Source organism: Cololabis saira, chromosome 9 (genome assembly GCF_033807715.1).
Source record: "Cololabis saira isolate AMF1-May2022 chromosome 9, fColSai1.1, whole genome shotgun sequence".
Taxonomy (NCBI): Eukaryota; Metazoa; Chordata; class Actinopteri; order Beloniformes; family Belonidae; genus Cololabis; species Cololabis saira.
This window is the reverse complement of record NC_084595.1, coordinates 25461959-25489383: the sequence shown is the minus strand read 5'-3', so window position 1 is coordinate 25489383 and position 27425 is coordinate 25461959. Positions and strand designations below refer to the sequence as shown.

The window sequence follows — 27425 nt, the reverse complement described above, 5'->3', positions numbered from 1 at the left end:
CGTAAAGGTTACACTTTTCAATACTTTTCTTAAACAGTGAGGATTTCATTACGGACGAGGAGAGGGTTTACTGCGGTGAAGTATCAGAAACGTAGTTACTTGGCACAACACCAGTTTCAGAGAATAGATGTCAGTCTGTGAACAAAATTACGAATTATTATCTGCTGCATAAAATGTAAAAGGTGGAGATGGAATTAAACTTTATGATAACTTTTGAGTTACTTGCACCACACTCAAACTAACTCAACTAAGGGTTAATGACCACGTGACGTGTTTGAAAATGAAAACGAAACTATTAAAACAGAAAGAAAAAGTTTTAGATTTCTCTGCTCGTCACGGTAAGCCTTCTAACATCTAATAGCTTAAAATGTCTCTAGATTCAAGAGAAATATTTCAAATACGTACGTAAATATTAGAATTAAATATATGGTATGGGTTCCAGTGGCTTATTGGAATATAAGGACATATGGCTAATTACATGCCGAATGTTTAAACTTTAAGATACACGACAAACCTCTGGTTTTATTTTCGAACAATGTATTACCAAAGATCTTCTATACATTATAGAACGTCTCTGGTATTACTTGGGAAATGAAGTAGAGCACAATTGCCTCAAATGGGCATCGAATCCACGAACTGTTACATGATAAACTTCCGTTTTAGATAGTGGTGTCGTGCCAAAAAGTGATTGCCTGCCAGAATCTGACTTCTCCCCTGAAAATGGGTCTTTTTACCTGCCAAAAATTGATTGAAGGCCAAATACAGTTAATGAAATGTTCTACCTAAATATGATTTGATCTCATTCTTGAGCTTCATAATATAAATACTAGAGCTCACATTGTTGCTTTCTAACTCTTTTAAAGGACCATTACAACACAAAATAGGCATTTTCACCTGCCAAAAATTGAATGAAGGCCAAATACAGTTAAGGAAAAGTCGTTTCTGCCTAAATATGACTTGATCTCATTCTTGAGCTTCATAATCTGAAAATCTGACGTTTTAGCGCTATCGCTCAACGGGCTGCTGTGCGCGCTCCCGCGGCCAGAAATCAGAAGAAACCAACATGATAGAAAGCAAAACTTGACTCGTCACATAGCCTACTGTAAAATTGATGACTTATTTTAAAAACATCTTGCATTAACGTCCAGGGCAAATTTTTTGTAATACTTAATCATATTATCTAATCACAAAAAAAACTTTTAAGCAAAGTAAGTGGAGACTTATTTTCCGGGTGCCATTTGAGAAAAAAATTAATTAATTAAAAAAAGCAATGAAGCTGGCCCGTACGGGGATCGAACCCGCGACCTTGGCGTTATTAGCACCACGCTCTAACCAACTGAGCTAACCGGCCAATGGAAAGGGGATGACGTCACGTACGTCATCTTATTTCCTACGCCCACGTGAGAAATTTCATACTACGTTTCGGTATAATGTATAATAGCTTGACTTTTAAAAATAGATGGAGAAAGTAAGAAAGTAAGTAAAGTAAGAAAGTAAGTAATGAGATGTGATTGAATTTTTATTTTTTTATATTAACAAATCAAACTATTTATATAGCACTTTTCATACACGAGTTACACAAAGGGCTTTACATCATAAAATCAACATTTAATATAGAAAAACAAACACTCATGGTTAAAGAACCAGGATCCACCCCACCAATGACCAGGGCATCCCCACGGAGTAACACTATCTGGATCAGATCTGGATAATTTACATGTTCAGTTTTTAGGTTTTAAGAAAAAGGAATGTCCATTAATCTTTCAATTCAGTTCTGTCAGAAAGCAACAAAACGTAAAGGAAAGGAAAGACTTAACTGTTTCGCACACAGCTCAACAAAAAAATGTTAAATAAGACTTCAAAATATTTAAGTTAATGATTGAAGAATGAAAGGTGATAATACTTCTGAACAGGACCTTAACGCTAGAATGGAAATTGGAATGAAGACAAGAGACTTAAGCTTTAGTATTGTGAATACTCAAACATTTATTCATTGTCCACTGACAAATCTATGTACATTTTTCTCACAGAACAGCAGATTTTTGGACTGATTCAAGGACATCGGCTGTCATCAACATTCTTAGATCAAGATGTCTGTGCAGTTCTCTGGGTGGGAAGTGGTTGACGATGGAGCCTCTTTTCATGGTGTGCTGCTAGGGTCATCGCAGAAACCTCAAAACCGGGGAATCTACACCATGTTCCACGGGACCAGCCTTGCTAATGCACGGCTCATCATTGCTAATGGTTTCAAACCATCATCACAAGGCATGCTGGGAAAAGGCGTGTATATGAGCCGTGACATGAACAAGGCAGCCAGTTACCCACTTTCCGGCAACCGCTCAGACCAAGTGATCCTTGAACTGCGAGTCCGCGTTGGCCGTGTCAAGCGCATCGACAAGGCCGACCATCCTCTGCGGTTGAGTTGGAACACAAAAGGATATGACACTGCCTGGGTACCTCCCAATTGTGGCATGGTAACTGTGCGCAGTGGCCGTGAGGAGGACTGTGTTTTTGACCCAACAAGAGTCAAAGTTGTGGCCATTGCAAAGGCTCCAAACACAACCATAGAGAAGGAGCTTCAGCAGCTTCTAGCAAAAGCATCCCAAATGGCCAGTGGAGGAACTGGTGGTGCTGCAGCTATATGTTCCTTGTGTAAGAGAAACACCCAGCAGGGCTCTCTGCATGTAAAGCAGCAGTGCTGGAAGTGTGGGAAAAACATCTGTATTCTTATGTCCAAGCATTTGTGCCCATGACCCTGACAGGGGATGAGGGAAGGGAATGTCTTGACAGGACAAACTGAATGATGACACAAAGAGTAATAATTGATTAAGGATTTTTCTTTTTAAATTATGTACTGAGAAATAGGGGGGAAAAAATAAGCATGAAATGTATTTGTAACAAATGTCAATATCAATAAATTTTTTTATCATCAATGAGTATTAGTTTAATATGATTTTGTGCAAAGTTGAATATACAATTGGCATATTTCCTGTTTACTATGGATTATTATATTGACAGCTGTTGATTTCAGTAAAAATAAAACTCTGTGTGCTACTTGGGAAAAAACACGTTGGCTGCATATTTAAGGGTCATATAGTTTCAGCGTCATTATATAGTTTCCCCTGCAGACGGAATTAAGGTTGTGGGACAAGTGGGACAATCCTGATCTCCCAAACTACAGCAACATGTTCTGAGTGTATGACTCTTGTGACCAGATGACAGTTAGGATAGGCGTCCAGAAACACTGAATGAAGTGTGTGTAGTAGAATATAGATATGTGTACGGAAGAAATGCGATACAAGATCATATCGTATTTGAAAGCATATATATCGACTTAATATTGCATTGTATGACATACAACAGGATTTTCTTTGCTAGTTAAGGGCTACTTAAGTATAATAATCAAGAGGGAAGTGAGTGCAGAGTCAGACCAGGGCCATACGTTTTGTAACTTGAGAGAAAAACTTGAATCTGAAACCCAGACATTTGAAACCGAAACTTGTTTTGATTCAATTCTCAATTTTTTTTTCATATTACAAATACTCTTTTCAGATTCAGGTTTTTTTTTTTTTCATATTCGGACGTGGGACGTATTGACCGTAGTTGTTGAACGGCAAAATCTGGTAGATATAGTTTTTAGTGTCAAGCGGGTGAAAGTGGCGTAAATAAAGTTAGTCCCCACATTCTACATTCCCAAGGCAAAGTGAGATGAGGGCAAAAAGTCTGAATCTGAACAAAAAAGATTTGAAACTGAAAAAAATTGCCAAACTTGGAAAAAAAATTAAAAAAAAATGAAAAAATGTGATCTGAATCTGAAAACACAGTATTTGTAAGTGAAATAAATTACTTAAAAAAAAAATCAATTGAGAATTGAATAAAAACTTGAAGTTTCAGTGTTATATTTCTGGCTTTAAGATTGAAGTATGCGCGTATATTAATTTTTTTTTTTTTGCATTTTAAAATTGATTTTAGGGCGGTGTTATAAGGGGAAAGTACAAGGGAGAAAAACTAAGTGGCCCGTACGGGGATCGAACCCGCGACCTTGGCGTTATTAGCACCACGCTCTAACCAACTGAGCTAACCGGCCATGTCTCCCAAGCACACGACAGCAGCTCATGACAGGACGCAAATGCTGACAACTCGTGGTTGTTTGGAGTTATCTTTTGACAGAAAGTGAAACTTATGGGAAACGAAGAAGTAAGAAGTCTTCTGACGGTGAGCTACCCATTGTTGAGTAGATTAATAATTAAAATCACTGAATATATTGTATAGTTTATTCTTCTATATATTTCTATATTTCAAATTAAACCCTTAAAAGTCTAACAGCGCATTTCAAGCTTACTTTATTACATACTGTTGTGGTAAAAGCGATCTAACCGACGTAGCAAAAGGAAGTCGGCTTTAGGGTCTATTTTCTTTCTAATAGTTAAGCTTGTATGAGAGGATTACTTTTATTAAGTACTTATTTAAGTTTGGAGCAGGAAATGAAACAAAGTATTAACATAAATCTGTTTAAAAAGAGATACAAAAAAATGATTTATATGGAAGAGGAAATGGGTTAACGAGGAGTGTGAGAAACAAATAAAATATGGAAAAAGGTTTATTATACTTGCTTAAGATATGTTTAGATATTTATGTGGATATTTGTGTAGTATATATTATATGTTGAGAGGGATAGTTATAATTATGTAATATATATTATATATAATGTTATATATTTATTAGGTATATAGCATATATATTTATAGGGATATTTAAGTAGTTTATATAGTGTATATTTATATAGATTTATATAATATTTTTTTTATATATTTCTATATATTGATATATTTATGTAATATTTATATTTTCTATATACTTATATGGATAATTATGTAGTAATAGGCATGTTTACGTAGTATTTATATAGACGTATATATTTGTGAGATATATTTATATGGATATTGTGTAGAACAATAATGTAAAGCCAAAGTTATAAGGGGTAGGAACTAGGAAAAAGTGTATACTTCTTCCTACTCATTTTTTTCGAACATATGTGAATATGAAGATGTTACTCTTTATTTATTTATTTTTTTATATACATGTTCGAAATAAAAAATCAAATTCAAAATTAATTCATCTTCATCATCATCAAGACCACATTTTACCGTGGGGCAGCAGTTTTTAACTTTGTTAAGGCTGATTTATGGTTCCGCGTTACACCAACGCAGACCCTACGCCGTAGGCTCTGCGTCGATTTAACGCAGAACCATAATTCAGTCTTTAATTTCTTCCAGAGGAACTGGCTTGCAGCTACACCTGAACAGCCCTACTAAAGCAGGATGTCGGTGCAGTTTTACGGCTGGGATGTGCACTATGATGACGACTCTCTTCGTGTGGAGTTGGGGGCCTGCCAGGAGCCCAGAGATCGGGGTGTCTACACAATGTACCACGGCACCAGCGTTGCCAACGCACGCCTCATCATTGCCAATGGTTTTCAGCAGTCATCTGGCGGCATGCTTGGGAAGGGCGTGTATGTCAGCCGCGACAGGAAGAAAGCAGAGCGGTATCCACTGAAGAACAACCCTTCAGATCGGGTTAGCCTCGAGCTGAATGTACGTGTAGGTCGTGTGAAACGCATAGACAAAGACAATCATCCTATGCAGTACAGCTGGAGCACGCAAGGCTACGACACTGCTTGGGTTCCCCCCAATTGCGGTATGAAAGCTGTGCCCAGTGGCCTCGAGGAGGATTGCGTGTTTGACCCAAAAAACGTCAAAGTTGTGGGCATTGCTAAAGCCCCAGACAATGTAGTGACAGAGCTCAAACAGCTTGTCGCTAATAACGTTAAGGATCCCAGTCAAGGAGCTGGGGGTGCGGATGGGTGTTCACTCTGCAAGAGAAAGGAGCTGCAGAGTTCTCCACACATCATGCAACAGTGCTGGGGATGTGGGCAAAACATCTGCGTGCTCATGAGCAAGCATGTTTGTTCAGCAAGAAATTAAGTGCCTGTAAAAAGCCTGAAGATCTGAACAATTGTGAGACAGATCCACTTCCATGTGACCAGGCAGAGTAGAGGGGAAATTAATGCTGAATGTTATTAAAATAAATCTCAGGTAGTAATCATAATTCAAATACGGGACACACATTTTCCTCTTCATCTGCAACAAACTGTATTTGTGCGATATGTTGAAATACTTACGGTACTGTCTTGAAAATGTTTGTATATTTTCTAAGGAAGCTTGAATAAACTGAAATGTTTAAGCTCACTGTTATGTGTTGTGGTCAAGAGCAATCAGGATGAGAATCTTTATGTACACGGCAATACATCTTTATTTCAGCTTGAATTTGGTCATGATTACATTAGCAAACACGATTTAATTTAACTAAAAGATATTTAATCTTACTGAATCAATCATGAAAAGCCAAAAAAAAACAACATATTTTGATGATCAGATCTAGAATGCCTTGACTATTAATATTTCATATCTGGCTGCAATATGCAGAAACACTAAACTGATAGTATTTCTTGGCCTGGGGCCGAAGCTGCTTAGCTGTATCATATTCAATTCATAATGCAGACACTGAATAACTGGACAGTGATGTGGTTGCAACATTCAGGCTGAAGATGAAGTAAGCAGTGAATGAAACTCCACCAGTCTGTCATCTCCATTCATTTTGGCATGATGCAAAAGGACCTGCACAGAGACGAGACAAAAATCTTCACTGCCAAATGAGTGCTAAACAACCAATGTAAAAGTAACAAAAAAAGACTTATAGTACCTTGATCATGCAAATGTTAAAGCTGTTTTTACAAGTATTGTAAACTGGAATTTTAAAACAAATTCTTCATAACAATAATGTTCTATCCTGGTGTCAGTAGTATCTACAGTATAAGCAGCTGTGTACTCACTTTGATGAGCTCCTCGTCATTTTTGGCATGCAGATGTCTGAGGAGGTACCAACTGGCCACCTGCACCACAGTCACGGGGAAGTCTGGAGATGAAACGTAAACCAGCCTCTCCAGCAAACGCCTTGTTTCCCTGCAGAAGACAGACATGGACAAACATCAGCAGTGTATAATTATATTGGCTGTGCACATGTATCTGCATGTACCAATTGCCCATCAAAAACAATTTGGTGGTCACTGGTGTTGTCATCCAGCTGCAGCTGAAACAAATAGCCATCGCAAACTGAAATGTGCCTGTCTGTGTCCATAACTGATATTTTGTCACCATGGTTTACACAGATAAGTTTGTGCAGCTGTCAAGGAATTTTACTTCATCATGAATGCTCCATAAATAAGCACTCAGGTGGTATTTGAAAAAAAAAAAAAAAAGTTGTGAAATCATGTCATTATGACAAGACAGGAAACTGTGTTGATTGCTTTTCAGTTACAAAATAATTGGCTTGAAATGTCATATGTGATACATTTCAGGTCTGAGGAATAATATGATTTAGTCTCTTTAGATGACAAATGACGTACGTATGCCAATAGAAAAAAAAAATGTAGATATGATTATTGAACGGCCTTGCATCTGCAACATACATGAGACTTGTACAATCACTGGGGGGCACTGACCTGGCAGCCATCTTGGTCACACACTGGAGCAGGGCCTGGAAAAGTAGGGCCATGGGAGATGAACCCAGCTTCAAAACCTCAGTAGTGGCTTCCACCACCAGGTCTTTCCAGTCGTTTCCTGGGACACCTGCCTTAGAAACCAGACAGAGCCCAGAGTAAAACCAGATGCTAGATAGTAGTCACATATACACACTAAAACAATATCATATTCACACATAACACATTCACAAAACTGGAAATGGTACAGGACAATTTAACACTGAAAGTTAAATAAGAAATATCCTGTCCTGTAAGCACAGAAAGAACATGCACACCAGTGAGATCACAAAGGCTTTCTTGTCTTGTTTGCATTTCCACTTGGCCTTACTCGTTGGTGCGATGATTCACAGATGGATATTCATTCATCTTTCATCTCCTCTACTTTGCTTCTACTCACTTAGTATAGATATAGAAAAGATGCTGCATCTGGCTTTGTGTGTGTGTGTAAGATAATAAGCAACTCTTAAAATAATTTAAAAGCTGATTCTTATTACACAGATAAAAAAAAAAAACCTTTTGAGTAAGAGAAAAAAATTGAACCTGATTTTATATTACATAATGTCCAGGATGACCTTATCTATAATTAATACGAACAGTAGTAATGTTAATTTGCTGTTGTACATTATGAGGTTAAAATTAGAAATATTTCTATGTATTTTATTCGGGAACTCACCATACAAGGTCCTAGAGCGAGCAGTGCAAGCCGGAGCAGGCTGGCTACCTGGCAGCTGTGCACACCCAGCTGTGAGGCGAGCTGCAGACTCTGTCTGTACGCCAGAACTGCCTGGACCAGCAGGCCTTGGCTGCGATGCACCTCAGCCAGCCACTGAGGGAAGAGAGAGCAACAGGACAAATGAAGATTATTAGAAAAAGAAATAAGAGCAGGAAATTCACAGAGGGACAGGTGACAGACATATATATATACACATATACATACTCACACACATACACACACACATATATGACAAAGAAAAAATACTATTATAGAAAACACCATGCTTCCACGTAAAATGTATCAAAGTGCATTACTTCGGTTCTTATTTAAGTATGCAATATAGCTGCATCTACTATCTGCCAATATCTGTTTTTTCCCCTCTTTCTGCTCCTTTTTTCTTTCTAGATGCGGCCATTTTGATATAAACCGCTACAGTCAATGCTCCAAAGGCACATGTTTTTTAAGTTTTCAGTAGCAATAAAGAAAAAACATAAACAAACCCTAATATTTAAACAAGTGCCCACCCACGACTGGCACACTATTTTAAAGCCTCATCAAGTAAACATTTGTTTGAACTGTTTTGCTTGTGTGAAAAGTATGACTTATTAGACTTTTGTAATACAATCACTTTGTACCATTAAAATACTGTAATTTGAAATCCACATTTAAATGTAAATAATGGGGCCTCCACTTACGTGCCATGCCCCAATGTTGGTGGGGTTCAACATCACGGCTTTGTTGAGCTGCTCCAGTATTTGGTCGGGGAGGATGGCACCACCGTTAGCCATGAGGAGTCGCTGACACTGCACTTGTCTCAGAGAAAGCATCACTGCCGGGTGCTCAGGAGACACATTCAGAACCTGGTGCAAACAGCGCAGAGGAATACAAACATAAGAACACTGCACAATTTCACTTTCTCTGAGATAAATTCCATCTAGTATTCCACCTGTGTGCAGAGGGCCTCCGCCTGCTCCAGCTGTCCATCGAGCATGAGACCAGACACAGCTTGTTGCAGTACCCATCCTTCCAGAGACTGAGCCAGAGGTCGCTTTATCTCCTCTACATTGCGCACTAGAAAACCAAAATGTTACAGCATTTCATTTAAACACCAATAAAAAAATGTTAAATGTAATAGTGGCCCCAGTTGACACACCTTTCTCGGAAACCACTGACATCAGGGTGTGCTCCAGTGACTGTCGGCGAGGAGCAGAACCAGAGAGATAGCAGGACGTTTTCTCAGTGTGACAGGCAGCCATTAAGCCCGCCCATGTAGCCGGATCATCTGAAGTAAATAGTGAATTGAAGCCTCAAATATGCACATATATGCAGAACATATAACCATGTCTGGTAAGTAAACCTTTAATAGCAAAGTCATTATATTTTCTGATAGGAATTAAAAGCCCTCTATTCCAACAAACACAATTATTTTCAAAAAATATCTTTCAGATACTTAAGCCTACATGCTCATTTTCAGATGTGAAATTAAGACTGTATAAGTGAGGTAACTTAAAGAATGTGTGTGTGTGTGTGTGTGTGTGTGTGTGTGTGTGTGTGTGTGTGTGTGTGTGTGTCTACCTGAGCAGCCCTATTTAGGGTCCACACTGCTCACCCCTTAAAGGGGAAGGGTCTAGAAAAGGTGACTCAAAAATTGTTTGTTCCGTTTATACCTGGGTGGCCTACCGCAGCCACCAAGGCATCCCTTTTCTGCGGTCGAAAGAACCACAATAAACCAAAGTCTATGACTATGAAGCTGGCTACCTGGAATGTCCGCACCCTCCTTGATGCTCAAGACGGGACGGAGAGACCTCGAAGACGGACTGCTCTCATTGCACATGAACTCAGGAGGTATAACATAGACATTGCGGCACTGAGTGAGACTCGGTTTTCTGGTGAAGACTCACTCACAGAAGTCGGTGAAGGCTACACCTTCTTTTGGAAGGGTCTCCCAGAGGGCGAACGTAGACTCCGCGGAGTTGGCTTTGCCGTGAAAAGCAAGCTACTCAGTAACATCTCTGAGTCCCCTCAAGGCATCAGCGAACGGCTTATGACTTGGCGTATCCCCCTAGTGAAAGGTCGCTTTGCTTCCTTAATCAGTGCCTATGCCCCCACATTGGATGCTGACGAAAACACCAAAGATGCCTTCTATGAGTCGCTTGATGCCACACTGTCTAAAATCCCTGGCTCCGACAAACTTGTCCTAATGGGCGATTTCAATGCCCGTGTAGGCACTGACGAAAAATTGTGGAAACAAGTCATCGGAAGACATGGGACGGGGAAAATAAATAGCAATGGTCTCCGACTCCTTTCTCTGTGCTCTGAGCATCAGCTGATCCTAACAAACACCATATTTCAGCTGAAACAGAAGTACATCACATCATGGATGCATCCCCGGTCAAAACATTGGCACTTACTGGATTACATCATCACTCGGCAACAGGACCAGAATGATGTCTGTATAACTCGGGCCATGCGTGGGGCTGAATGCTGGACTGATCACCGGCTGATTAGATCCAGTCTAAAGCTGAAAATTCGACCACCACACAAAAAACAGCAGCCCCGGAAGCGTCTCGACTGCAGGGCTCTGGACTCTCCACAGTGCGTTGACCGCTACCGCAGTAAGCTGGCAGAGAGGCTCGCCACCCTGGAGGAGGATGACAGTGTCCTTGATATTGAAAGCGAGTGGGCAAAACTGAAGTCAGCAATACATCAAGCTGCCTCAGAGACCATCGGTTTCACGCAAAAACCACATCAAGACTGGTTCGACAATAGCTCCACTGATATACAGGAGCTTCTTGGAGCCAAGCGTAAAGCCCATGCCGCACTGCTCTCCAACCCCCACTCTCCATTTCTCCTCTCTCACTATAAAGCCATCCGCAGTGAGACTCAGAAACAACTTCGAAGCATGGAGAATGAATGGTGGCTCAGAAAAGCCCAAGAAATCCAAAGGCATGCAGACAATAACAACTCATTCGCTTTTTATGATGCTGTTAAGTCCCTGTATGGTCCACAAAGGCAAAATATCGCGCCAGTAAGATCCGCAGACGGTTCTGTTCTGCTCAAGGAGAAACAGCAGATCCTTGAACGATGGGCCGAACATTTCAACTCCCTGCTGAATAAAATAAATCCCTCGGATCCCTCTGTCCTCAATGCTCTCCCAGAACTTCCATCAGTTCCCTCTCTCGATGAACCACCCAAGTTCACTGAGGTTCTCTCCGCAGTCAGGAGTCTCAAAAACAAGAAAAGCCCTGGCCCTGATGGACTTCCCGGCGAGGTCTTCAAGAAAGGAGGTTACCTCTTACTGCGACAGCTCTACCATCTTATCTGCAAGATCTGGCAAAGTGAGACACTTCCCCAGGAATGGAAAGACAGCAACATCGTCACCATTTACAAAAAGAAGGGAGACAGGTCATCCTGTGGTAACAGTCGTGGCATCTCTTTGCTCTCTATTGCTGGCAAGATCCTTGCAAAACTAATGCTGCTTCGCCTAACAACACACATCACAGAGGACATCCTCCCGGAGACCCAGTGTGGCTTCCGAAAGAACCGAAGCACACTGGATATGATTTTCACTGCACGTCAAGTCCAGGAGAAATGTAGGGAGCAGAACAAGGACCTCTACATAACCTTCATAGACCTCACTAAGGCCTTTGATACAGTTGACCGGGAGATCCTCTGGACTATACTGCAGAAGTTTGGTGTTCCTCCCAAATTCCTCAGCATCCTGAAGCAGTTCCACAGTGGCATGCAGGCATCTGTGCTTGTTGGCGGCCAGCAATCTCTCTCCTTCCCTGTAAAGGTTGGAGTGAAGCAGGGCTGTGTGCTGGCCCCAGTGATTTTCAATCTCTTCCTGACGGCAGCCACACTCCTCTTCCACAAATCCATCCAGGAAGAGGGTGGTGTGAAAATTCAGTTCCGCCTTGATGGTAGCCTGTTTAACATAAGACGCCTACAGGCCAAGACCAAGACCCTGGTTAGCAACATCTACGAGCTCCAATACGCAGACGATTGTGCTCTCCTGGCCCACAGCCCGGCTGCTATGCAACAAGCCCTGGACACCATGTCCTCTGTTTACGGCTCACTCGGCCTTGTGATTAACATCCACAAAACAGAGATCATGACACAAGAGCGACCTCCACCCCCCGTATTTAACATCTGCGGCACACCCCTCAAGACTGTCCAGCAGTTCTGCTACCTCGGAAGCATGCTGACCCCTTCCTGCCAAATAGATGATGACATCCAAGCACGCATCAACCAAGCCTCCAACTCCTTTGGCAGACTGCGCTCTCGCGTCTTTGAAAATAACCATCTACGAACACAGACGAAAGTTGCTGTCTACAGGGCAGTGTGCGTGTCTACACTGCTATATGGGTCAGAAGCTTGGACTGTTTATCGACGCCACGTCAGGCGCCTTGATGCATTCAACATCAGATGCTTACAGCGCATCCTTGGCATCACTTGGCAGGACCGTGTCCCGCACATTGACATCCTCCACCGCACGGAGTCCATCAGTATAGAGGCAGCACTAGCCCTGAGGCAACTTCGATGGGTTGGTCATGTCATCCGGATGCCTGGATGCCGCTTGCCTCGTCAGGTGCTTTATGGACAGATTTTATCAGCAAACAGGAAGCCCGGTGGCCCAAAGCTGCGGTACAAAGACCAGCTGAAACAGACCCTGAAGAGATGCAACATCAAACCCAGTGATCTGGAGTCAGCTGCAGCTGATCGGCCATTTTGGCGTTCCTTATGCCACGAAGGGGTCTCACAGCTTGAGGAGAGACGCACTCAGCAGCGGACGGTGCGGCGCCAACGACGACACCAACATACTGTCCCAGTACCACTTCAGCCTCCTGACCCAGGCCTCACATGTCCTGACTGTGGCAGGATCTGTGGCTCCAGAATTGGGCTTCATAGTCACCTACAGTGGCATCGTCGCCAGCACCGATAGCCACTGCCCAACACACCACACCAGAAGGAAGCTACGTCATCTTCGACTACGATGGACCGCCGAGGAGGTGTGTGTGTGTGTGTGTCTACCAGGACAGAGCAGCACAGCTCTTTGCATGGTCTTCAGTGCATTCCTGTGCTTGTCCTCTCCAGAGTGTCTCCCGACAGCCAGTTGGTTTACTCCACTGTACAACAATGCCCTCTGCAGTCATACAAGGTAGATCAGTTCAGCTTAGCAGATATGATATATATATAGACACAAACACAAATACAAATATAGAACGTCAGTTGCCATAAGCTACCGTAACTGTTAAGTTCTTCTTAGTAGCTCCATACACTCAAGCTGTTGACAATTCCAGTTATACTACATATGAAAAAACAAGAATCCACTGTCTAATATTGAGCACATGCGAGGGTTTCTATTATATTATAATCATCTTTTCTGCAGCTGTTAGGCCCACCAAGGCAATATGCTCATTTCATTCAGTGATATTTAGTTCTGAAAAATTATTCTGCAACAAAACAGGCAGAGTGCCTGAGACTGACACTGATATCAGGTTTGATAGCGTTGATGCAACACCAGCCCCTAACTGTGAAACTGGTGAGAAATCCCACATTATATGCAGGAAAGTTCCAGAAGAACTTTGAGCACAAAATGAGGCTCCTTCAAACCCATGTAATAAAGTTTTAGTGGGGTTAAATAGGTGCATACAATTTAAATGCATCTGTTGTCTTTTAAGGTTCTGAGAAGCCTCCCTTATGGTAACCCAAACATCCTCACAGTCAAATTATGGATCCAAGGCAGGATTTGAAATAAAATGAACAAAAATGTACCTTTCCTTGGGTCATACTAGAAAGACAAGCGACGTGACCAGCTACTGCACCACCCTGCAGTACAAAAGAAAGAAAGAAAAAATAGCCCAAGCTGTAAATCAAATATTACAAATACCCAGCAGTATTACAGTTTGACAGTATTACTCAAAACATTGTCCGGTTCAATGTGTATCAATATCCCTGGGTTTTATGAGATTGTCTTTGGGATGTACGTTAAGATTTGCGGATGAATGCAAACTTACATTTGATTTTCTTGGGTAGTACTGGGGTATCACTCTGGACAGAAGGACCCAAAGGGATGGGTTTCCAGGATGTCTGTAAAAAATAAAGTTAGATATAGGTGGAATTAATGTAAATTATATGAATAAAAACATTCACAGACACATCATACACTAGCAAACATAACATATCAATCCTTGACCAGCTACCACTGACATTCCTATGGGATATTGTGTTTTAGTAAACTTTTAGGTCTCAGTCACATATTATATATAGCAATAATGTGTAGAAATATGCTCTTCTGTTCAAACTAGGCTCTAATTCTTCAAGTCATACAAGCAGTATACCTGTGTACAGCTCTGGAGGCTTCTCGTTGTACTGCACTGTAATTTCCCTGCAGGGCCAGCACTGTGCAGGTGAGTAGACACTGCTGTTCCACGACGCTCCCGGACCCTGAACCTTGCTTTATGAGCTCAGTAAGGGCGGCAGCTGCTAGAGTAGCTTCGCCATGGACCAAACCCAGAGCACATAAACACAGAATTGACTCTGGGATTGGCTCCTTCAACATCGAGCTACGGACACAGAGATCACACACACATACACTTGGTTCATATTGCCATTTACATTAAGATATTTCCAAACACTCTCCTTCTGACAATGATTTAATGAGATTAATGATCAGAAGACATTTCCTTGCAAAAATCATTCTTTTAAATGCAGGAAATTACCGTATAAACACAATTGGTACAGTATAGTGCTGGGCGGTATACCGGTTCATACCGAATACCGGTGTTTATTTTTCTTATGATATGAATTTTTCATATACCGTAATACCGGTGAGTAGCGCACACAACGTTGGGAACGTAGCGCCGCTGGACACTGTTTGTGAGGGGACTGTTTAGCAGTAGTGATGCACCGATTGTTCGGTAACCGAAATTGTTCCGCCGAAAATGGCAAAAAAAACTTTCGGTGTTCGGTGGAATAAGTGGGAAAAAAACGGAACAATTAATAACGGCGTTGTAATATAAGGAAATAGACTGACCGCTCCCATACCTGTTGCACCACAAACATAAATCGTTGGCCAACCCAAAAGTAACCACATAAGAATTTTACCTAACGTTCACCAGGAGGTGGAACCAAAACAACATAATGCTGGGAAATTAAAAAATGTTCAGTTTTTTTATGTTCAATAAATATTTTCTACCTTGTAATTTTGTAAAAGATTTTTTTCTCTGAAAAGGATGCCTAAATCAAATTTATTTGATTTATGCATCCTCCTCATGACAGTAAAATAGGCCATTCTAAGCCAATTTACTGCAGCAATTCCTTTCCAAATCATTAGAAAATGTGGTTAACACCCAGTTGTGCAGGAAAAAAAAAATACCGTGATATACCGTGAAACCGATATAATTTTGAAAAATACCGTGATATAAATTTTTGGTCATACCGCCCAGCACTAGTACAGTATGAAAAAAGCAAGAACAAAGAATAAAAACAAGCTATTTCCTCATTAGCAGCATGGTAATAAAGATATAAAAACAAGGACTGACTACTACAGATCAGTCAGCAGCTTAGTTATAGCAGATCAAGTCTGTTCCTGTCCCCTACCTGTCCCGGTGGGGACACTGCCCTCTAAAGGGAGGACAGGTAGTTTATTTAATAAGGACAGGGAGGTGGGGAGAAAAGAGAGATTGTAACGATTGCTCTTCCATTTACTGGCTCTGAACCGTTTCCTGGACGGCAGGAGCTCGTACTCAGAATGTAAGATATGGGAGGGGTCTCGAAGGATGCTTCTGGCCAGAACTACTACCCTCTCCTTATAGTCTGTAGATGTGGATAGCTGCTGTGCCCGATTATCTTCATTGCCACTTTCATTAAGCTGTGGATTTTGTTCTTGAGCTGAACAGGAAGTGCAACATACCATGCTGCCATACTGTACCTAATTAGACTGCCAAGGACAGCATTATAGAATGTCATCATGATTGTGGAGCTTACTCCAAACAGTCTCAGCCTGCGAAGAAAGTGCAGTCTCTGTGCTAGTTTGCTGCATAAGTAATCAACATGTATGTTCCATTTCAGCAAGTTATCTATTTTGACTCCCAAGTACCGTATTTTCTGGACTATAAGCCGCACCTGTATATAATCCGCATCTGCTCTATTTTTTAAAAAATAATTAAAAAAAGATATACAAGCCGCACCTGTATCCAGCCGCATCCACTCTATTTAAAAAAAAAGGTATGCAAGCCGCAGATATTTCTGTTGTTAGATTAGATATTTACTACATGTACAGAACCATTTTGATCTGTAAATGATGTACATGTTTGTACCTAAATAGATCTTTCCTAACAGTGTCTTTTAACACGGCAGCAACTTTGCTGATTAAAACGGGACGGAACCAAGAGAAAATAACCGCTATTTATTTATCTATTTATCTGTTTGAAATCTACTTCTACCTACTTCTATCTGCTAAAGAAGAAGTAGCGTATTCTTCTTTGAATTTATTTTGTCTTAGTTTTCATTCTAATTCCGGTTAGAGCGCCCGAGCGGTGGAAGAAAAATCCACAGAATAGCCGCACCTTTGTATAAGCCGCATGGTTGAAAACCTATGAAAAAAGTAGCGGCTTATAGTCCAGAAAATACGGTACTTATAAGAGTTTACCTGATCGATGGTACACCCCCCAATAGCTACAGGTACGTGGTCAGTGACTTTTTTGGGGTCAAAGATCATTTCCTTAGTCTTAAGAGTATTTAAGATCAGGTGGTTACTCTCACACCAGTCCACAAAAGATGTGATCTCTTGGAGATACACAGAAGGGCTATCATTGGCATACAACAGACTCAGGATTAATGTATCATCTGTGTATTCTATATTCACATCAACTGTTGCATAAACTATAATAATAAATGTCAACAGGCAAGGAAAGCACACAATGATCAATCTATGAAGAATATTTCTAATTAGTAAAGGAGAAAAAACATAAAAAACTGTCCGGTGACACAGAAACTCACCATTTAAAAAGCAGAGTCTTAGCTGCATCTAGGTTGCCCTGCCTGTGCTGCAGCAGAGCCAGAGCAGTCAATATATAAGCCTTCTCCTTCTCACTGGAAGCCACAGCTAAGGCACGCTCATAGGCTAGGGTACACACAAACACACACAACACATTGATATACTTCATTTGCTGTGTAAACAAATACATTTTCCGTTTTCCCCACTCCTTACCACTGATACTTTCAGGGAAGAGCCCTGCCCTGCAGTAAGCCAGAGCGAGCCCAACAAGGTCACTGAGCTCCTGCAGTGGAGTAGACTTATAAATATGCACCGCCTCCTCCCATTGGTCTACCTTGCTGGAAATGACACAATGGAACATTCAAAGAGTCAACATTTGTATTAGGGCTGGGCGATATGGACCAAAAGTCATATCTCGATATTTTCTAGCCAAATGGCGATACTCGATATATATCGATATTTTTTCTGTGCCTTAATTGGGGTTTCCCCCAAAGCATTATAGCCTAGCATCTCTGTTAGCTTCATTTTTTTCTGAGGCAAACCCTTAAAAAAACAGTCAGTTTTAATACAAAGCCTCGTGCCAAATGTCACACAGGTACCTTTATTAACAGAGGTCTGCACAATATCAAAATGTATAAAACAAATGAAATAAAAATAAACTGCCTGCATATATAGAATAAAAATGCTTCTTTGAATAAAATAAAACAAATATCCCTTTCCTGCATAACAATTAAATTAAAATACACTGTGCAATTAATACAGTGTAGACAGTAACAGGCAGACTTTTCCACTGAGGTTGACAGTTGTGCAAATAACAAAACATTTGTGCAAATCTCAAATAAAACATTCAAGTCAATTTGTCACAAAATAAGCTATATCAAAATCATTTTAAATTTTTAAATCGATATAAACGATATTGTCTTGTACCATATCGTGTTTGAAAATATATCGATATATATTAAAATCTCGATATATCGCCCAGCCCTAATTTGTATATATGGCAAGTATATTCGAAGATGGTTCAAGTGTGCCAAGTTTTTACCATAAAGCACGGCCATAGCTCCCAAGAGAAAAGGCCAGCTTTTCTGGAGAGGACATGGACTGAAGCAGTTCAACCGCTCTGAGGAGACATTTAAGATTATGATAAAATTATAGTTACATAATTTTCCTGAAATGCATGCTCATCGTTCAACCAGCAGTCAGTCAGTGTGATTCACACCTTTGGTATGCTTGTAAGGCCTGCCGATTCAGCTGCAGATGCTCATTAAGATAGCCCAGCATAATGAAGGCATCAGGGTCATTCTGGATTCTCTCTGAATGGGATGCATAAGAGATGTCACATGACACAGTATCCGGAAAACTGACAGAAAACCAAAACATCAGTGGTCTTGAATAAACATCAGCACATTAGTAGATAGTGTACCTGTGTATTTGCTAAGTGCCACATGAGCAGAAGAGATGGCGTTCATCTGTACAATGTTGTAGCGGTACAGTTCTGTGTTTCTGTTGCTCTTATCCAGAAGGGTTGAACAAACCCAGTAGGCGTACCCTTTCACTCCCTCCATCTAAACAGAAATAGAAATATTTTGTTGAAGACTGGAGAGACAGGCATGCGATACAAACCCAGGGAATGGAATGTAATGCTCAACATCCACGCATCATTGCTAATTCCTTACTGGTAGCAGTAAAAAGCTTTGAGCTGAAAATTGTGTGGAGTAAGAAAGGTGAGGCAAAGACTGTTATTATCATGCTAAAGAGAGAGGACGACAATAGAAATGGTTTGAGATGTCACACACATGTGTACTGAGCTCAGTGGTGTGCCTGAAAAGGTCCATGGTGTCATAGCTTCCTACGCGTTCTGCTATCAGCGCCTGGTGGGATAACAAAAGCATTAAACTATAATTAAAACAGATTTAGACAAAAGATCAAAAGACCACACAGATAAACCAGTTCTTTCTGTTTCACTACAGTTAACAGCCCCCGCACCCACACATCCTCCACCACTGAAACAATAAAACTAGCTTTTTAATCACTCGACAGTTAACTATTTTGAATGACATGGCATAAACGTATACATTTATAGGATACACATCTGAATATTGTTTGTGTTTATGAAAAATATCCCCCAGGCAGAGTAAACATTTGCTATGTTGACATTTCATAGTGTCACATTTATGACATTGTGTTAATGAAGTCTTTAAGATTACCTGTCCAATCCAGCAGCTGACATATAGCGGCTCCAAAGACTGAGCTATCTTAAAGGCCTCATGCGCAAGCTAAGACAAGAAATCCACATTTGAATAATTAGAATACCAACCAGCTATGACGAAAGCAAAAATTAAAGATTGCATAAAAGAAAAATGTATCACAGACGTACCTCAATATTGTCCTTCTTCAAATACAGGGCACCTAGGTTTGTCCATGCAACAACATTCTGTATGGATATATTAAAAGAAACGATAATGATCACATAAAAACATCAGAGTGCTTTATAGAAATACTTTTCATATGTACATACATTTGGCTCAACTTGTATGGACTTGATGAAGCAATGTTGAGCCAGAGTATAGTTCTCCAGACCTGATGGGAAAAGAGTGTTAATTTCTCGGCCAGGGGTCAATTCTAAGTACTCTAGTTATTTTCTAATACCATTTAATGAAGGTTAATCAATCCATAACTTGACTAATACTGAGGTTAATGGTGCAGTGAATTCTATCTGCAGTTGCCAGTGAAATGACTGAATGCATTCTGCTGACTGTAGCTCTATTTATACGCTAGGGTTGGTTGATTTCTAAGAGCAAGGCAAAAGATTGAAGACAGATTATTACACCTTTGGTTCTGAAAACATATCACTATTATTCTTCTACAAATAGTTACCTTTGTTCATTGAAATCACACCCAGGGCATTCCAGTAGCTATGATTCCCACTCTCCATCATGATGGCCTTTTTCAAACACTGGAAAGAGAAAGAGAATCATTGTGAAAGACATTTTCTGTGAACAGAAAAGCTCACCTGTTGCATAGGATTCTTTACATTACCTCCTGGGCCTTTTCTAGGTCCAGAGATGGGGATTTCTGGTCTCCTTCTGTGGGGCAAGATAGGCTGGTTGCCTGGTGGTAGTAGTTGAGTCCCAGGTCATACCAAAGGCTTGGGACCTCAGGCATCAGCTTCAAAGCACGAACATAGCACCTGCAAAAGGAACACATGTTCTTACTGTGCAGAATGTGATTGCTATGGTTTTGAATGCAGTACCCAAGGGTCACAGAAATCTATTATGTCAACACATATTAATCAATGTCTACTTTGTCAGAACGTATAGATCTTGAAAATGTACGATATGACTCCTGATGGTATAAGCTAATGCCAGTCATACCTCTCACCAACTTTGAGCGTCTCAGCCTTGTTCAGTAAATGACCCTGAGTGTTGGAGTCAGATCCAACCAGGAAGGCTGGGACCAGAACCTGGGCTCTTTTTGGTGAAACTTTGCTCACTGCAGTACAGGCGTCTCCCAGCAGCTTCCATAAACAAGACAGGTCTGGTCGCAGTTGCACGGCTCTGAAGAGTAAATATGGATGGAGGTTTGAAACTTAAAATCTGTGTCTGACATTAATATATATAATATAATATGTAATATAATATATAATAATATATAATTAATAAGGTTCCATCTAAATATTTGCAAGTTAAGTAAATCTGGTCTTTACCTGAAGAGATTTTGGATTGCTTGCTGGATGAGGTCAATGGCTCCTCCATCTCTGCAGTCCTCCTGCAAACACTTTGCCAGAGAAAGCTGGCACTCCCCTAAGCCTTAACAACACATCACAAAAACCAAACTAAATGTCCATGTTTGGATGGATTAGCTGGCTGAAATATGTAACAAAGTGTAAAGCATTGCAACAGAAGAGATGCACTTTAAAACACTGGTACAATTAATGAAACGCCTACCTTTAAGAGCAGGAACATAGTCCCGCTGTGCTGTGATTTGCAGGTACTCTGCAACTGCCTCTTTGAACTTGCCCAGAGTCTGCTTAATAGCAGCTGCTTGGTAGACACTGTAGATGGAAGACGGCTGAAGCTGATGGGCCTTACCAAAGGCCTTCAGAGCAGCTGTAAAACTCCGCCTGTTTAGGTAGGCCTCCCCTAAACACTCCCAACACACCCAGTCTTCAGGGTCTGCTCTCAAAGCAGCCTGCAAACTATATATATGAAGAAAAAGAAAAGATTAAAAAGATGATACCCTCAATTTAAGATATCTAGTTTGATCTTTTTAACTGTCTCAGATTCACAGTTCCTACTCAGCTATGGCCTTTTGATGTTCTCCAACTTTCAGGTAGTACAGGCCTCGTCTCATCCAGGCCCATTTCGCTGAGCCTGGGGTGGCTTTTTCTATCACTGACTGAAGAAGTGACAAGGCAGTGTCCTGTGTTGTTTAGGAGAAAAAAGAAAATTGATGGGCGGAAGGGGGTATGAGAATGTCAAGGCAGGCTATAGACCTTTGTTTATTATGTTGCAAAATACCAACAAGACAACATTTCTGAAGAAATAGTTGTTGTTTTTTTTTGTTTGACGCCAAACAGAGGTCACTCACCATGTCTCCTTGCCCCATACTGAGATCAACTGAAGCGGCTCCAGACTCAGCATCATCACTGTTCAGCTGAAAGGCCTTTTTATAGCAGCCTTGTGCACGACTATTATCATTTGCCACCTCCCGATAATAATGTCCAAGGTAGCAAAATGCAGAACCAAGTTGAGGATCGAACTTTGCAGCCTGAAATACACAAATAAAGCTCAAAGATTTCATTCATGTCTGAAAAAGACATTATTGTGTGCGTCTTAAATGTTATTTGAAGGTTAAGCCCTTCAGTGTCAATTATTATACAATGAACCATCAATGATTAAAAAAAAAGTGATATTTTTATTTATTCAAAAACAGAGCAAGTATGAGCATTCTCTATTTAAGCAAATCCAACATTATAACAAGTATAATCATACAAACCTTTAAGAAGTTTGTATGGGCTTTGCTCCGGTCATTACGGGTCTCTGCTCCCATTTCCCAGTAGAGTTTTCCAAGCAAGAAATAATACTCTCCACAGTTTGGGCTCTGCTTTACAGCATTTATGAAACTTCGCCATAGAGGTGCAAGAAATGACAAAGTGAATAAACTCTTTTGTCGCACAGAAATTAAAGTACATTTGGGTGGAAGGTAAAATGTAAAAACCAAGCATGTTAAGAAACAAAGTGTTTTTTGTTTCACCTCTCCTCTGCCAGCTGCTGCTGGCCTTTAGCCAAATACACCAGTCCTCTCAGTGCCAACCCCTGGGCCAGATTTGGGTCAGAGGCTATCAAATCTGATGAGACCTGGGGAAAAAAGGTTTTATTTACACCACTTCACCTTTTACACTGGATAAGAAAATATGACATCTATATATTTGTGGAATTCAGCAGGTAAAATTGTTTTGAACCTGGAAAGCTTGATCAATCTGCCCTTTGTTAAGGTGTGCACGTCCTTTCAGGGCTAATAGAGCTGGATCTTTTTCACTTTCTGGAATCTAAATAAAAATAAAAAAAAGACATGAAAACTTAACTTTCTGCTGTGCTATACACACACTACTCTATCAATGTTGATACAATCAACACACTAAACTGATTAATTATTTTAGAGGACACAATGATAAAATAAAACTGCTACTCCTGTTGTGCCAAAGGTTTTACCAATGACATCCCAGTTGCAAAGTCTGGATTACTTTCCATCTTCATTAGAGGTTAACAACTGCTGACAACATTGGATATTAAACAAACAAAAAACAAACAGGACTGAAAAAAGATGCATGTTAACTTATAAGATAAAGTACATTTGTCATAATTCTAAATAGGTTATAAAAATGAGTTTGAGAATTTCTAATGAAAAAGGAGTCCAGCAAAGACTGGCTTCAGGATGAAGCAGGGAAGCAGAGGAAAGCACTGCAAGAAAAGGGATTTGTCCTGGAGTTGATTTATTCATTAATCTATCAATGTGGTTAATTAGTAAAATATGTAGGCAGAAATTATTTGGTTTGTGAGTGTTTATCGAGTTTGTATTGTGTTATCCCAGGATTTTACATGACTCGTCAGTGGAGATGGTGCAATAAAAAAAAAATAAAAGAAAGTCAACATGGAGATGTTTGGTTAATGAATGTGAATAAGGGTTATTTATGTTGTAAATCAACTCTTTATGAAGAGATTGTGGGAGCAGGTCTTGGACAAATCTAAAGGCTGAGCGTCTTATTTTGTTATTGCCATTATACAATTGAAACCAGATTTACACTATAATGTATACATTTCAGAAAGTTTTTATGACTTCAATATGTTTTTATCAAAAAGAAAATTAAAAGTAATACCAATATATACATGATGCATATACAGAAATGTCAGTTACCTGTGAAAAAGACTCAAAGGCCTCATCTGCAGCCTTCTCTCCTCCACTTCTCACTAGAGCTTCTAGTTTAAGTCTCAGCAGTTTGTCGCTCAGCTTCTTGTCTTCACGACCACAGGAATTCAAACCTAACAGAGTAAACAGACTGAAGTTAAGTATGTGATTTGGGGAAGAAGATAACAGTTATCCTTTGGAGGTAGAAACTTATACCCCTGTCCTTCACAAGCATATAAGTTATTAGTCTTTTTCTTTTAATGACCCAAAGTTGAATTACTACTTATTACACAGAACCAATATGCATATATACCTTGGGAGCATGATGTAGCACTATCTGTGTATCTGTGCAATTTAAACTGAGCCTCAGCCAAACTATACCATCCTGTTGTTGAAGTCATTTTCTTTAGTCCTATTTTTAATAAAAAGAAAGAAAAAGGAAAAACACAGTGAGAATGGCGACCTCTTATTCATCTCAATATTGCATAAAAATAATTGATCTTTTTTTTCCCCCAAGTAAAATCTTACCTTGTTCTAGGTTGTTAACAGCATCTTTATACTTCCCCTCCTGCAGCGCTTTGGTACCCAAACCCAAGTGGCCTAATCCACAGTTGGGAGCCAGATCCAGGAGCCGGGAGAAACAGGTTACTGCATCCTCATCCACACTACCTTTAAATGAAACCATCTCATTTAATAAGACTCTTTACATTATTTCCCATCATGTAATCTGAATGAAAACAAATTTTCTCACTGGTCAGGACAAAGGACCAGACCAATATTAACCCCGCCATCATCCACCCAGTTTATGTGTAGCAGCAAAAACTAAAACTTGTCAGATATAACAAGACAGCAGCAACAACTCCTCTTTGGTTATAATTCTACCAACAAGGGCAAAAAACACTGTTCTGATCAAAATAATTTAAATAACTTAAAAAAAAAACATTAAGGCTACAGTGCTGCACTAGGTGGATGGAAGTGTAAGGAGTGAAAAATACACAAAATGGAAATATACATGATGCATAAGACCAAACATATTTTTTAACTGATCAAATTGCCGGGTTATTTATGTTAATTTCATGTCAACGATAGGGAACAAATGAAGGGGGCACAATTTCTAAAGGAAGTCATTTGTTTGGATGCTACCTTTCAAGACATTCAAAACCTTGTAAAAGTTATATAAAAGGCAACAGTGTTTTACCTGTTTTCAGGTAGTGGCAACAGAGGACCTCAAGAGGATAACTTTGACTGGGGTATAGTCCAAGCATTGACTGGCATGCCACTTTCATTTTTGCTTCTTCGTGTGGCAGCTGTATTAAGACCAAATTTATAATTAAGTCAAACAAAACATAACAGAGATTTCTATCAAAACATGGCAAAGGCTGAAGTAGCCTATTTTGATGAACAAGTAAACATTTTAATGTTCGTTCAGTTTCTATGAGGGGGAGACTGACATGAAAGGGTGCACTTACTTTGGACAGACATTTTACATATTCAGCTGAGAGCTTCCTGTGTTCTTCTCCTGGTATAGGTTCAATGAGAACCATGGCCTTCTCAAACGCTGTAATTACCTGATGATTACAAACAAATCAGACTTTTAAAAACTTGTAATTGTTTGTCAGTGGGGAAAACATGATGGTTAATTTTACACAGCAAGGAATATTTTGCTTAAATTCTGACTATTGACGTGCACTAGACTAGAGGTCTAGATGAACAGAAGTCATACAGTTTGTGCTGCAAAGTGTTAAAACACATAAAATTGTTGAGTTTAAGCCCACATTTGGGGAAGTCTTACATGATGTTGGGTTTCATTGTTCTGTTCCTCCTCATTAAGACAGTCTGAAAGGAGCTGGGTCATTTCTTGCAACAGCTTTACCAACTCCCTCTTATCCACACCCTCTTCCTCTTTCAGCTGCACGAGCTGAAGCCAAACCTTTGCCAGCTGTCCACAAATCCATTCAAGCATTAACATGTATTGTATAGCAAAAGAAAAATCTTGCAAATATGCTTCGAAATGCGCATACCTTTAAATATTCCCTGTCCGACTGATAAATCTCTGACAACTTTTTGATCACTTCATAACATTTGGTTTTATCTGAACTGTGAATTGAGAACATCAATATTACAACAAATCAATACATGAAAACAACAACACAAACATGAAGGTACATCAGTGTGAATACATTATAGGAAAAGTCTCTTGATAAAAATGTTTCATATCTGACCTTGCATACAGCTCAACAAGCTTCTGGTAGACATTGGGCAGCTCGGTTTTGAAATCCCACTGATCAGTCTTTTCATAAAGATTTGCTAGGCCCTACGGCAAAAATATGCATTACTGACAATGAGGTAGATTACTTGTCACAGGGATCCAAGCAGCAAAATATGAAGCGTAATCTGCAAGAAGGAACCTGCAGGTGTGATTCAATTTTACAGTAATTGTTCAACTAGATGCTGTCAGCATTGTAATTGATCTTAGCATATGTAAGTGATCTTAGCATAAGACATCAGTTAGAGCATTACATAAAATACCAGAAGAGACCAGCAACTTACCTGCCAGGCCAGCAGCTGCTCCGGCTCCTGCTCCACTGCTTTTTTATAAGCAGCCTGCGACTGATCTGGCTGCTCCAGTTCACTGGCCGCCAAACCAATGAATACCCAGGCATTGTAATTACTCTTTTCGAGTTTCAATACAGCCTGAAACCACATCGAAAAGTAATGTTTACAATATCTTCGTTTCCATTCCCGAAGAAGGAATACTCATCAATTGCACTTCTATAAGTATTTTGTCCGAGATACTTTACCTTGCAGTGTTTTAGTGCCTCTTTGAATTCTTTGTTTTTTATGGCCTCCCTGGCACTTTTCAGTCCGGCTTTCACTTCTTTACTAGACATATTCTGGACACAACAGATGATTTAAAGTAAATAGTGTCACAACTTAAATCCACAAACATTGACAGCAATGACAAGTAGCTGCATTCAAAGTAGCAAATCTCATTACACTTAAAACAAGAGTAATTACCAGAAACATAACTTGTTATTTGACAATTTCACCTGTTTCAAGTAAATTTTCACTTGAAATAAGTAGAAAAATCAGATTTTTGCTACTTATTTTAAGTGAAAATCTACTTGAAACAGGTGAAAATTGTTGTTTTTTCCAGTGATGAGTCTTGTTTTAAGTGTAATGAGATTTTTTTGACTAAAAATGAGACATTTTAACTAGAAATAAGACAAATATTCTAGTTAAGATTTTGAGTTTTTGCATTGCAGGCTAATGCTATATAACATTACAGCCTTATGGGTCCATACAAATAACCACATTGTCGTTAAATAGTGGCCTTCCTAAACATTTTGAACGTGTTTTAAGTCCACGTCTACAGCGTACATGATATGATACATGATATATGACTGATTTAATTAAGAAATGACTCAACTATAAGCTTAGGTTAGCTAGCCGGTTTGGCATCAGCTGTTATTTTGCCAACATTTAAAACTAACTTACAGTGAGAAATGACTGCAAATTTTAACCCATATGAAATAAAGTGTTCGTTTATTGCGCTCGATAGCTGCAATATTTCAGGTTTTGGAGAAACGTATAGAAGTTGGTTCCACCTACTGTTTACGTTGTCGCCGAGATGGCCCGGAAGTGAAAGACACGGTGGAATTTCAAAATAAAAGACACATCTAGTAGCAAACAATTTT

At 39.9% G+C, this 27425-nt stretch overlaps 2 protein-coding genes and 2 non-coding genes across 4 annotated transcripts; 1 reads left to right on the top strand and 3 right to left on the bottom strand.

Annotated features, from left to right (window-relative positions):
• The first annotated feature begins 274 nt into the window (after positions 1-274).
• LOC133450824 (uncharacterized) lies at positions 275-6322 on the top strand. The gene is made up of 3 exons (XM_061729729.1): positions 275-338; positions 2031-2752; positions 5321-6322. Exons 2-3 carry the CDS (start codon positions 2091-2093, stop codon positions 5982-5984), a joined length of 1326 nt encoding a protein of 441 aa, XP_061585713.1. The 5' UTR covers positions 275-338; positions 2031-2090; the 3' UTR covers positions 5985-6322.
• Positions 1278-1351, bottom strand: trnai-aau (transfer RNA isoleucine (anticodon AAU)). The gene has a single exon. It is a non-coding gene; the product is annotated as a tRNA-Ile (tRNA).
• On the bottom strand, positions 4014-4087 carry trnai-aau (transfer RNA isoleucine (anticodon AAU)). Its single transcript has one exon. It is a non-coding gene; the product is annotated as a tRNA-Ile (tRNA).
• Positions 6289-27359, bottom strand: skic3 (SKI3 subunit of superkiller complex). Its single transcript, XM_061728950.1, has 41 exons — positions 27340-27359; positions 26529-26621; positions 26278-26421; positions 25950-26041; positions 25749-25824; positions 25520-25666; positions 25197-25295; positions 24926-25034; positions 24256-24396; positions 24041-24139; positions 23737-23861; positions 22784-22870; positions 22576-22679; positions 22318-22444; positions 21910-22089; positions 21617-21741; positions 21267-21517; positions 21026-21128; positions 20694-20876; positions 20359-20509; positions 20197-20275; positions 19838-19899; positions 19697-19753; positions 19527-19595; positions 19116-19190; positions 18743-18884; positions 18539-18632; positions 18362-18439; positions 17533-17657; positions 17322-17445; positions 14660-14884; positions 14336-14408; positions 14094-14147; positions 13350-13461; positions 9469-9597; positions 9262-9386; positions 9011-9175; positions 8274-8426; positions 7562-7692; positions 6893-7022; positions 6289-6677 (listed from the first exon to the last, which is right to left on the bottom strand). Exons 2-41 carry the CDS (start codon positions 26616-26618, stop codon positions 6597-6599), a joined length of 4716 nt encoding a protein of 1571 aa, XP_061584934.1. The 5' UTR covers positions 26619-26621; positions 27340-27359; the 3' UTR covers positions 6289-6596.
• Between the last annotated feature and the right edge of the window lie 66 nt (positions 27360-27425).